Source organism: Bufo gargarizans, chromosome 4, assembly GCF_014858855.1.
Source record: "Bufo gargarizans isolate SCDJY-AF-19 chromosome 4, ASM1485885v1, whole genome shotgun sequence".
Taxonomy (NCBI): Eukaryota; Metazoa; Chordata; class Amphibia; order Anura; family Bufonidae; genus Bufo; species Bufo gargarizans.
The window spans coordinates 96,845,788-96,858,839 of NC_058083.1; the positions used below are offsets into that span (position 1 = coordinate 96,845,788).

At 46.0% G+C, this 13,052-nt stretch overlaps 1 protein-coding gene across 1 annotated transcript; it reads right to left on the reverse strand.

Annotated features, from left to right (window-relative positions):
* Positions 1-5,694: 5,694 nt before the first annotated feature.
* Positions 5,695-12,864, reverse strand: CEP19 (centrosomal protein 19). Its single transcript, XM_044291902.1, has 3 exons — positions 12,833-12,864; positions 8,015-8,173; positions 5,695-6,434 (listed from the first exon to the last, which is right to left on the reverse strand). Exons 2-3 carry the CDS (start codon positions 8,139-8,141, stop codon positions 6,073-6,075), a joined length of 489 nt encoding a protein of 162 aa, XP_044147837.1. The 5' UTR covers positions 8,142-8,173; positions 12,833-12,864; the 3' UTR covers positions 5,695-6,072.
* Between the last annotated feature and the right edge of the window lie 188 nt (positions 12,865-13,052).

A 13,052-nucleotide genomic window follows, 5' to 3' on the forward strand; every position in this document is an offset into this window, starting at 1 on the left:
GATTCGTAGGATTCCAAATTTCGAAAGATTCAATATATTCGAGAACCTTTTCGGATTCGGATTTGAAAAAAATTGGATTCGTCCCACCTTGTTAAAAGGGAACCTGTCACATTGAACATAATGTCTGAGAGGCAGGCAGCAGGTCATAGAGCAGGAGGAGCTGAGCAGATTATTATATCGTTTTCTGGGAATATATTCAGTAAAACTTATCATTAATTCTGGTCTTCAAAGTCCAGGAGGCGGTCCTATCAGTGATTGACAGCTATCTCTGTATAAAAAACATTTCCCGAACTTGGGTTCGGTTCCAAGTGGTACCTTGGAACCGAACCCGAGTTCGGGAAACGTTTTTTTACAGTATAAATCAATTTCTGAAGTTATTATGCGAAGAACTTCAGCTCATCGGAGCCAATACATTCTAAAACTGTACGGAGCGCTCGCTCTGTACAGTATTGAAACGAAGTTTTATGCGAATCAACTTCGGATGTTTCATACGAAGTCGATTCGCTCGTCCCTACTGTCAATCACTGATAGGACCGCCTCCTGGACTTCAAAGACCAGAATGAGCAGGAATTTAAATGAATAAATTACTAGTTTTTCTGAATCTTTTCCCATAAAACTATATATCAATCTGCTCAGCTCCTCCTGCTCTATAACGTGCTGCCTGTCGATTAGTTTACAATTTCATGGTAACAGGTTACCTTTAATTTCACAATTGATGCAATATTATTTATCCAAAATCAGGAGTAGATCCTAACCAAATGAAAAGCATATGGGAGAGTGTATACCCTTCTCGTTTCCATGGTTATGACCACCCTGCAATCCAATGTTGGTGGTCGTGCTTAAAGGGAACCTGTCACCTGGATTTTGGGTATAGAGCTGAGGACATGGGTTGCTAGATGGCCACTAGCACATCCGTAATACCCAGTCCCCATAGCCCTGTGTAAAACGATTTGATACATATGCAAATTAACACAAAAGAGTCATATCTTACTTGTGTGACCAAAGAAGAGTCATATTTTCAAGCTCTGACTCATCTCAGGTTAATTTGCATATGTATCATATCGGGTTTTTTTTACTCAATAAAAGCACACAGAGCTATGGGGACTGGGTATTGCGGATGTGCTAGCGGCCATCTAGCAACCCATGTCCTCAGCTCTATACCCAAAATCCCGGTGACAGGTTCCCTTTAAACACTATAGGAAAAAGCCTCGGCCTATGTACGCTCCTATGGTCCTGGCCACCAGAGAGGCCAGCGCTTTTTTCTATAGTGTGCAAGCACGGCCACCGATGCTGGATTGATAAATGGTCATAACCCCTGGAAACAAGCAATGTATAATGTGATGGAAAAATTAAACAGCCAACAAAGGAAGCAAAAGAGATAATCACAATACATTAGTAAGTGCCTTGTATTAATTTTCTCTACATGATAAATGCCATTTACTGAAGTGAGACAACCCCTTTAATGGAAAAAATAAAAATCAGACATCATATAGTACATGACAATCTCTTTCTAACAAAGCTAGATCCAGCCCTGTACACTTGGATCCAGAGATCTCCACATTTATTGTTCCAATTGCTCCGCTAGATTTATTTCAATCTGGCAGATCAGGACGTATGTCCATTGTGCTACAACTTTCTCCCTATCACAGATCAGGGGTCATGTCCTTTCTGCTGCAGACCTCTCCCCATGACAGCTCAGGGTGTGTGTCCTTTCTGCAACAGCTCTATCACAGATCAGGGGTCATGTCCTTTCTGCTGCAAACCTCTCCCTATGACAGCTCAGGGTGTGTGTCCTTTCTGCCACAGCTCTATCACAGATCAGGGGTCATGTCCTTTCTGCTGCAGACCTCTCCCTATGACAGCTCAGGGTGTGTGTCCTTTCTGCCACAGCTCCATCACAGCTCCAGGGGCGTGTCTTGTCTGCTGCAGCTTTCTCCTTCTAACCGTCACAGCTCAGGAGGTGTGTCCTTTCTCAGGGGGCATATCTGTTCTTCTGTAGCTCTCTCGAGTAACTGTCACAGCTTCTAACTGTAGATATGGCTGGTGGCAATTGAAGGATAGAACTACTGAGCATGTGTGACCACCTCAGTAATTTTACTGAGGTGGACAGAGAAATAAGGAAAATAACAAACAGCATGTGGCACTATACAGGTAAGTATTATAACTCAGCAGCTACACAAAATTTTTAATTACATACAAAAAATATTCAGATCCACCTGCTGGTTTGAAAAATGTAGAACAGTTTTGTGGCAAAAACCCTTTAAAGTAAAAAATGGAGCGAGTATTTATAATTACACTACACCACCGCTCCACAGGAGATGACGTGTAATGAACAGGAAGTACAGCTCGCATGGAGTGCTGCCACCTCAGCTGATCGGCAGGGTCTCGGGCGTCGGACCCCTACTGATCAGATATTGATGACCTATCCTGAGCATAGGTCATCAATATAAATGGCAGAACAACCCCTTTAAAATCCAACACTAACATTAGTATGACCCCCCCCCCACCATCAATATCAGACTGGGGGGGGTGCACCCACGCCGATTCTGCTCCACTTCAGTCAGCCCAATGCTTACAAGCTCATACAGACTGGGGAGCCTCTGAACTATTGTTATGCAAAAATATTCTGATTAGCTGGCATTACATATTTTATAGTACTTTTCTCTTAAAAGAAGTTAAAAATACACAATTTACCTACCGGTAATTTGTGTTTTTTTCCAATGTTTTCAGTATGAAAGACCAATAAAAGACCTCAGTCTATTAGGCAGTATTCACACAAGCAGCTTTGGTTGCAGGTTTTTTTTTGAGTTGGGGTGAATAACATTTTATTAAAAATGACAGGTGTGAAGCCAGCCTAATGCAGAGGACATTTATCTATATCAATATACCCTTATAATAGTATGTATGTTCATATATACTGTATGTGTATTGTGTGTGGATTCGCTCTGGTAGTCAGGATAAGCGGGCACAGTACAGAGGCAAAATAAAAGTTTGTAATTCAAACTTCAGTGTTTATTCACACATGGTGCCAAAAACAAAACATCACTTTTGCAGTGTTGGTGTTACTTCACACCCAATGGCAAGTTATTATAACTAAAAATCACGTTGGTGGCAGTTCTGCCTCAGAAAGTCCAAATACAGGCTTTAGGCGGCCAGATCCCAGCACACAGACATGGCTTCTGGGCCCAGCTGCCTATTTAAGGACAGCCAGGTGCTGCCAAAACCCGGACGGGCACTTAAAATCCGGTCCGGTATTTGACCTCACCTGGCTGTAAATTAGCCTTGCAGCACATGCTGGGAGGAAAATGTTTTCCCAGACCAAACCTCTCACTGTGTCACAATTGTTATATATTATATTATTACCATTTTATATACAGTATCATGCTTCCTGTATTTTGCTGGAGCAGGCTATACACATCTCTTTGACTCCTGGCTATCTCCTATTTTTATTTGATAATCTGATATTGTAATTGTATACCGGTATATTGGTGATGAAATAAAGAATCATTTGTATTTTTGGATATTTCTTCAGCCTCACTTTGGTTCCCTTTGGTATTATTACTAATATGATATCTTGTAATAAGGGAGACAAAACAGAAATAAAAAATGTTGCAAAATATTTTTATTTGTTGTGATACAAAAATCAAGAAAAACATTAAAACGACGCAAATTTAGAGTGAGGATATAAAAGCTCTTCTGTCATATCAATTATATAATTTTACAGTCATGATCCATAGGAATAAAATATGTTGTACATATACAAATAGTTTTTGGGGAAAAATAACATGAAATGAAACTTACTGGAAGTTTTGGCGGCGCTGTGTAATAACAAGTACTCGCTCCAAATGGAGGGAGTACTTGTTATTACACTATGCCGCCGCTCCACAGGAGACGACGTGTAGTGTAATGAAGAGGAAGCGGCATTCGCATGGAGCACCACCTCCTCTTTTAGGCTGGGTTCACACCTGAGCGTTTTACAGCGCATTCCTACGCGCTGTAAAACGCTCAGACAAAAACCAATGATTCCCTATGGTCATGGTTCTCACCTGAGCGTTTTACAGGGCGTACGAACGCGCTGTAAAACACCCTACGCCCCAAGAAGTACAGGAGCTTCTTTGGGGTGTAATGTCCTACCTGCTTGCCAGGGCTGGCTCCTTCCTTCTCCTCTTGACCTGCGATGCTCCGCTGGGTTCCCTCGCTATAAACATCCGGTTTGACCTCACCTGCAGCCAATCACTGCCTGCGTCGGTGATCGGATCCCCTTGCGTCATGTGACCATTTTTCATGAAGTAAGTGGAGCTGGTTACCGCTGCAGCCAGTGACTGGCTGTGGAGATATCAAACTGGATCTTTATAGTGAGGGAACCCAGCGGAGCATCACAGGTCAGGAGGAGAAGGAGCGGGGAGCCAGTGCCAGGAAGCAGGTAAGTATTCTTCCCTTTACAGCTCCTGTAAAGTAGGGGTGGAGGGGTGTGCCAAAGCTCACCTTAATGCATTTTTCAATTCAGAAAATATGGAGGAAGACTCTGTTTATAACGGAAACCACAACACTCTGCTGGATCCGTTGCATGACAGATATCAGCAACAGATCCCATCAAGTTCTAATCACATCTGTCATGTTCAACTGAGGTGTTCATAGCTTTCAAGAGAAAAACAGTATTGCAATCAGAATCAGTGCTATTTTGGAATCTGCAATGATAGCCTCCTGTGAACATTCTCATACTGTATGATCACACTGGCGGCTTACTAACCTATTTTATTATTTGCGGATTCTGCACCAAACATCGGTAACACAGACCAGTGCAAGAAACTGAGTAGGGTGTTACATACACAAAAATCTGTGTGGATTTAAGGACATGGCACGGATTTCTCTTTCAACAATTCTTTTGTTTGCTGACAGCAAGCAGAGATCTTGAAAATGGTACAGAAAATGCAAACCATATGAAAAAGTGGTACAATAATTAAGATAAGCTATGACTGAGAGGTCTTCATGTGATCTTTCTGAAAAACCTCCAGTCCCCAGTAAAATAAATCATTTTCTAAACATAGCTTATATAAAATGTGCATAAAAAATAGTACAGTACAGATTGTAGTGATAGGAAAAAGGATAAGTAACTGATCCAGCTCTGTAAGACGCACAAAACTCCAAAACACACATCATAACAATCTACGCGTTTCGGACCATCACATGTCGGTCCTTACTCATGATACATGCTACAATAACTCCATGGTATATATATATATATATATATATATGTGTTTGTCACACCAATCCCAAAGGGTTTAGGGGTCACGTGACACACAAAACATGGAGGGTTAAAAAGAGATTGCAGTGATACTACGTAAATGACCCAATTCCTTGCAGGTGCCGCATCTGTACAGTGTCAGAGCCACAAGGTCTTGCTACTTATTGCATGGTCTTGCGGCCCTGACTTAAAGGGGTATTCCAGTTATGTAAAGCTATCCCCTCACCACAGGACAGGGGATCACTACTAGATCGGTTGGGGCCTACCGCTGGGACCCCCACCAATCACAAGAGTGGAGACCCTATTCCTCATGGAGCCCCCCTGAAATGGAGAGGCCGGCGGGGCATGTGCGCAGCCGCTCAATTAATATGGACTCTGCAACTTCCACAGAAATGAATGGAGCGGCTGCACACATGCCCCGCCGGCCTCTCCATTCACTTCAGGGGGCTCCTTGGGGTACAGAGTCCCCTCTCTTGTGATTGGTGGAGGTCCCAGCAGTAAGACCCAACCCATCTAGTAGTGATCCCCTGGAATAACCCTTTACCAGCTCTTCCTAGAGCATGTATACAGCAGTTATTGGTGTATACTGCATCATAGTCAAGTACGATAGATGGATACTGAAAATAGTCAGCCAGCTTAGGTAAATCATCAGAGTAAGCTCTGTGCAGAAGGAATGCTGGGAGACTGCAGCTCTGAAGCCTGGTGAATTGTGAATGCAGCTCTGGACTGTAATACAGGTTGTGATGCAATGCATGATGCTGATTCAGAATTCAAAATGTTTGCAAATGCAAATAACGTTAGCGCCATTTCACCTATCAGTCCTGAGGTCAGAAGCCCTGCTCAGAGTCATCATCCCAACCACAGGTTTCTACAACCCCTTCCTGAGGAAAATCCACCTCTACGTTGTACTCAAAGTCCGGGTCGTCTTTTTTCTTTCTGTTCTTTTCAAACAGTTCATCCATGATGTTCTTCCTCTTGGCGAGTTCCTTGTCGTCCAGTTTGTTCAGGTCTTCATCCGGATCAATAGATTCTTCCTTCTGGATGAGCTCGAGGCTCACCTCTAGGCTCTCACCTTTCAGATGTGCCTTTACTAACTTATACAATCGTTCCAGCTGCTTCAGGGATACCCCTTCCAAGTACTGCCTGTGCCGAGGGTTGTTTTTAAGTTGCTCCGCTGCTCGGGTGCAATCTACGGACACAGCAAATCAACAGCACATTAAAGCAAGCAGGACCTCCAGTATGGCCGAGATGAAGCATCCGGCATGTGCTCTGACTATCTCCGTTCTCTATCACCAAGAAGTATTTATCATCCTAACAATCTGCTTTACGTACAGCATCCGACCACTTGAGTAATACAGCAAATAGGTTTTCTATAAGGATGACAACTCTTTACTGCCACCTGCAGGTGGAACAAGAGAACTGTCTCCAGAGCCGTCTACAGGTGCATTAGATGTATGTAAAGAATAGTCAGGTACAGCCTGAATCAATATGGTGCCACACAGCCCCTCCCAGTGGTGAACCTAGGGTATTTGGCACCTAAGGTCAATCCTTTCTCTGGAACCTCCTTCCTCGCAAATAAAAAAATTAAAAAAAACAATTCCACATGTACATGTCTCACTGTGGCTCCCACACAGTATAATGACCCCAAATACCCCCCATACAGTATAATGACCCCCAGTAACCCCCATACAGTAAAATGACCCCATACAGTATAATGACCCCCAGTGACCATCCCATACAGTATAATGACCCCCAGTAACCCCCATACAGTATAATGACCCCCAGTGACCATCCCATACAGTATAATGACCCCCAGTAACCCCCATACAGTATAATGACCCCCAGTGACCATCCCATACAGTATAATGACCCCAAATACCCCCCATACAGTATAATGACCCCCAGTAACCCCCATACAGTAAAATTACCCCCATACAGTATAATGACCCCCAGTGACCATCCCATACAGTATAATGACCCCCAGTAACCCCCATACAGTATAATGACCCCCAGTGACCATCCCATACAGTATAATGACCCCCAGTAACCCCCATACAGTATAATGACCCCCGGAACCCCCCATACAGTCTCACCGTGGCTCCCACACAGTATAATGACCCCCAGTACCCCCATACAGTATAATGCCCCCCATGCAGTATAGTGCCCCCCATACAGCATAATGACCTCCAGTAACCACCCCATACTATATAAAGACCCCCGTGGCCCCCTCACTGGGGGTCATTCTATTGTATGGAGGGCACTGTGAGGGAATTATACTGTATGGGGGCACTGGGGTCATTATATTGTATGTGGCCACTGGGGGTCATTATACTGTATGGGGGAGTACTCGGGTCATTATACTGTGTGAGGGGCCCTCACACACTATAATGACCCCCCAGTGGCCTCCTCACATACCTGTCATTGCTGGAACTCTGGGGAGCTGGCGGTCCTTTTACTCTGTGAGGGCGCTCATCTCCCTGCGCAGCTGTGACGCACACATTATGACGCCACTACTGGGCCAGGCGTGGAGTGGAGAAGGAGTGTGGGGAGATGAGCTGCGGTCAGGGAATGAAAAGACCACCGACTCCCCTGAGCTCTAGCAATGAGCGCTTCCATCTGTATTGATGGAAACGCTCATAGCAGCTGGCACCAGGGGCAGACCCCCCGCCTGCCCGTACATCAGAAGCATAGAGAAGTGTGGCTATAAATGTGGGGGGGGGGGGGGCGCCAGCTATTCAGAGCTAAATAAAATGTAGCTACATACATTACCTGAGAATTTGGAGAAATTCCTGATGGGCATAATGCGCTGTCTGGATTTCCCTTCTGTCTTCTCATACACTAAGATAATGGCCGGCGGCTCAAACCGAATACCGCATTTTTTAGCCTTGTAACTCATGTTATAAAATGAAATCCCCAGAACGTCAGCACCTTAAAGATAAAGAAGAAAGAGACTCATCACTTATCATGTACACTCCAGCCATTACCCACAGATCTGCTTCAGACAGATGTCGTCCCCCTGGATTTAAAGGGGATGTGTCATCAGAAAATGACCTGTTGTCTAAATCAGATTTTTATGTTTAAGGCTAGTTTCACACTAGCGTTCATAGGTCTGTTCGTGAGCACCGTTTGAAGGACCCGAACGCCTCCATCCAGCCCTGATGCAGTCTGAATGGAGCGGATCCGCTCAGACTGCATCAGTCTGGCGGCGTTCAGCCTCCGCTCCACTCGCCTCCGCACGCGGAGGCGTGCGGATCCGTTCAGACTTACAATGTAAGTCAATGGGAACGGATCCGCTTGAAGATGTCACCATATGGCTCAATCTTCAAGCGGATCCGTCCCCCATTGACTTTACATTGAAAGTCTGAACGGATCCGCTCAGGCTACTTTCACACTTAGAATTTTTTCTAAGTTATTAATGCAGACGGATCCGTACTGAACGGAGCCTCCGTCTGCATTAATATGATCGGATCCGTTCAGAACGGATCCGATCGAACACTAGTGTGAAAGTAGCCTAAAGAGGACCTTTCACCTTGAAAAACAATGTGAACTGAGTATGCTGACATGTAGAGCGGCGCCCAGGGATCTCACTGCACTTACTATTATCCCCGGGCGCCGCTCCGTTCTCCCGTTATAGGCTCCGGTACCTTTGCTCTGTAAGTTATAGTAGGCGGTGTCTGCCCTTGTCCTGTGGGCGTCTCCTTCTCCTAGGCTGCAGCGCTGGCCAATCGCAGCGCACAGCTCACAGCCTGGGAGAAAAAAACCTCTCAGGCTGTGAGCTGTGCGCTGCGATTGGCCAGCGCTGCAGCCTAGGAGAAGGAGACGCCCACAGGACAAGGGAAGACACCGCCTACTATAACTTAGACAGTGAACATACCGGAGGGCATAACGGGAGAACGGAGCGGCGCCCGGGGATAATAGTAAGTGCAGTGAGATCCCCGGGCGCCGCTCTCCATGTCAGCATACTTCGTTCACATATTTTTTCAAGGTGAAAGGTGTTGTTATTTTTCATTTCCATGTTGTTATCGTTATAAAAAAAAAAAAATCCTAAAATCCTGCCATTTTCTCACAGGCCATTAAAGGGGTATTCCCAACAATGGGGGCATATCACTAGGAGCAGGAAGATGGTGGCTGAAGGATCCAGGGGTCCTCCGTCCACCACCAAGCGCTCTCCCCGTAGTAGTGAATGGGACGGCACCGCGATTGTGCGGCCGCCGCTCCCATTTATTTCTATGGGGCTGACGGAAATAGCCTAGCCAGTGCTCGGCTATTTTCGGATCCACAAAACACATGCGGACGTCTGAATGGAGCCTTACAGGGGGGTTATCAATGACAGGGGGTGATCAGGGTGATCACCCCCCTGTCACTGATCACCCCCCCTGTAAGGCTCCATTCAGACGTCCGCATGATTTTTACGGATCCATGGATACATGGATCGGATCCACAAAACACATGCGGACGTCTGAATGGAGCCTTACAGGGGGGTGATCAATGACAGGGGGGTGATCAGGGAGTGTATATGGGTGATCACCCGCCTGTCATTGATCACCCCCCTGTAAGGCTCCATTCAGACGTCCGTATGCGTTTTGCGGATCCGATCCATGTATCCATGGATCCGTAAAAATCATACGGACGTCTGAACGGAGCCTGACAGGGGGTGATCAATGACAGGGCGGTGATCAATGACAGGGGGGTGATCAGGGAGTTTATATGGGGTGATCATGGGTGATCAGGGGTTTATAAGGGGTTAATAAGTGACGGGGGGGGGGGGGTGTAGTGTAGTGTGGTGTTTGGTGCGACTGTACTGAGCTACCTGAGTCCTCTGGTGGTCGATCCTAACAAAAGGGACCACCAGAGGACCAGGTAGGAGGTATATTAGACGCTGTTATGAAAACGCTGATCGCCGCTGGCAGGCTGGAGATCCACTCGCTTACCTTCCGTTCCTGTGAGCGCGCGTGCCTGTGTGCGCGCGTTCACAGGAAATCCCGGCCCTCGCGAGATGACGCGTATATGCGTCGTCGTGCGCAGGGCTGCCGCCTCCGGACCGCACATCTGCGTTAGGCGGTCCGGAGGCGGTTAAGCCTAATAATAGGCACCAACAGGCATGATTACAATGACAGATATCACCTTTATGTATAGATAACACAGGGCCCATCGTTCACAATAGGTGCTATCACAGCTTATCTACTCCCACCAGACCCCTACACAGGTCACAGAGCATGCCTAGAACACTCTCCCCTAGAAGTGAATGAGATCCCTGTCTGTTCTATGGACCATGTGGCTGCTGTAAAGCATGGCTCTAAATGCTGTGAAAAACAGCTCAGGCAAGATGGCCGCCCCCATAATTATATACAGGAAATAGAAACAAGAAATCTGCAAACAGATTAGAATAAAAGTATATGTGTCACTATTTGGTTTTAACTGGCAGAAACTATTTCGGTGACACATTCCCTTTAAGGCTATGGACATGACAAAAGAAAAATGACAGTCCGCACCCACAGTGAAGAAGGACATTCTTAGCAATAGCATTCATCAGTAACTACCAGGGTAGCAGTTGCTATGGGGCCCGAAAACCCATTCACTTCAATGGGTCCGCAAATCCGGAGATGCGGTATGGAAGCACAGAACAGAACACTACGGAAGCACTACGGAGCGCTTCCTGGGGTTCCGTTCCGTGCCTCCGCACTGCAAAAAGATAGAACATGCTATATCTTTTTGCGGAACGGAGGGATCGAAGACCCATTCAAGTGAATGGGTCCACGATCCCCATGGGGCTGCCTGTGCAATGCGGACCGCAATTTGCGGTCCACAGAACGGGCACGAGCTTCACACGTTCGCGTGAAAGAGCCCTAAAGAAACGCCACACTGCAGTTTATGCCGCCAAAATAGTGGAGTCAACTCTGCGCCAAAATTGCAGCAGTGGCTGCGTAGTGTCTACCTCCCACTGCAGTTCGCATTGCCAGCGGTGTAAAGCAGTATTTTGGGCACGGACTATGCCCTTAGGGTCCATTCACACGTCCGTTGTTTCTTTCCTGATCTGTTCCGTTTTTTGCGGAACAGATCTGGACCAGATCTGTACCCATTCATTTTCAATGGGTCCTGAAAAAAAATCAGACATTGTGCTGTCCGATTTTTTTCAGGACCCATTGAAAATGAATGGGTCCAGATCTGTTCCGCAAAAAACGGAACAGATCAGGAAAGAAACAACGGACGTGTGAATGGACCCTTAGGGTACCTGCACATGTTGTGGATTATACTTGCTTTCTCTGCACGGACAAACGTCAGCGTCATACAGTACAAAGTGAATTTCATAAATCTCATGTACAGTTTGCTTATTTTTTCTGAGCGGACCAGCAGGATGTCAGTTGTGCGGATTTCACCCTTTGGAATGGAAGGGTGAGATCTGCAGAAAATCCGCATGCGGATTGTGGCGCATATTTGGTGACAGAAATCCGCACAAAAATTGGTGCAGAATTGTTTTACGGTGTTTATGCAGCTGTATTCAGTCTTGTTACACAAATCCGCTTCAATTGCATAATTAAAATCACAGATGAAAAGTTTCAAATGTGTCCTAATGTGCGCCAAAAATAAGCCGATGGATGCAGAAATAGTCAATAAGAGAATTCCCTGCACCGGATCCCGGCCCGTGGGTGGAGGACGTGACAATAGAAGAGAGACACCTACTGATTGATTTAAACGTGTCTGTTCATATTTCAGTATTTTTTTACTGACGGTGGGTATGAGACATACGCTACTTTGATCCGCGATGCGGACCAAGCACGCCTATTTAGGTCTATGGGTACGTGAAAATCACGGATGGTACTGTATCAGTGTTGCGTCCGTTTTTCACTGAAGACTGCTAGGAGATTCTTTGGAAATTAATTTTCAGCTGAGCAACGTCAGTGAATTACGGATGACAGACAGATGGCAAAAACGGACACACGGATCCTTCACGGATGAAACATGTACGCTATTTTTCACGGATGTGACACTGACAGAAATGTGGACGAGGCCTGGACAGCACACTGCAGAGAGTTTGCGCCATCATGCAGGATCTGACCTCGGTGAAGAAGAAGAAGGGCTGGTCATGTAGCGGTATGGTCGTTCAGCGGGCTGGCGGCAGCGGCGACTCCGCGGGAGACTACTACACGAAATACACCAGTTATATATCCCAGAACTAAAAAGGGTTTACAGCAGATTCAGAAGACTACAAGTCCCAGCAATGCAGGCATGGTTTGCTACAAGGCATACAATCAGTTGGCCACCTTCTACACCAGGGGTCACCAGGTGAAACTACAACTCCCAACATGCACTATTCTATAAGAGTTCTGCCAAAACCCAAGCAAGTGTGCATGCTGGGAGTTGTAGTTTTACCACAGTGGAGGGTGCTGACCCTTGTTCTACACCAGCAGTCTGCCACCAGCTGTACTAAAACAACTCCTTCCATCATGTACATTTAAACACAAATGGCAGCGCAATGTTTTACACTAGATCACTATTTACACTAGTTAATGAAGGCTGTAGGGGTAGAGATCCTTCCTCTACAGAAGCAGAAGCCATTTATATTATATGAAACATTGGAGCACTCACCTGAGACCGCAGAGACAAGGCGTTACCTCGGCAACCAACTACCAAGCCCCCTCAAAGAGGCTGCCCTAGCTGCCTGCCGTTAGTGACAAGGTCGAACGACCCCGAACAAGAACTATGACGAGTCCTTATTGCTATAAAATAATTCGCATTGCATCTGGACTGCAGTACAAGGCAATATTGGGAGATAGTCCATGTTTATTTAGAGCAGGCACTTTATTGT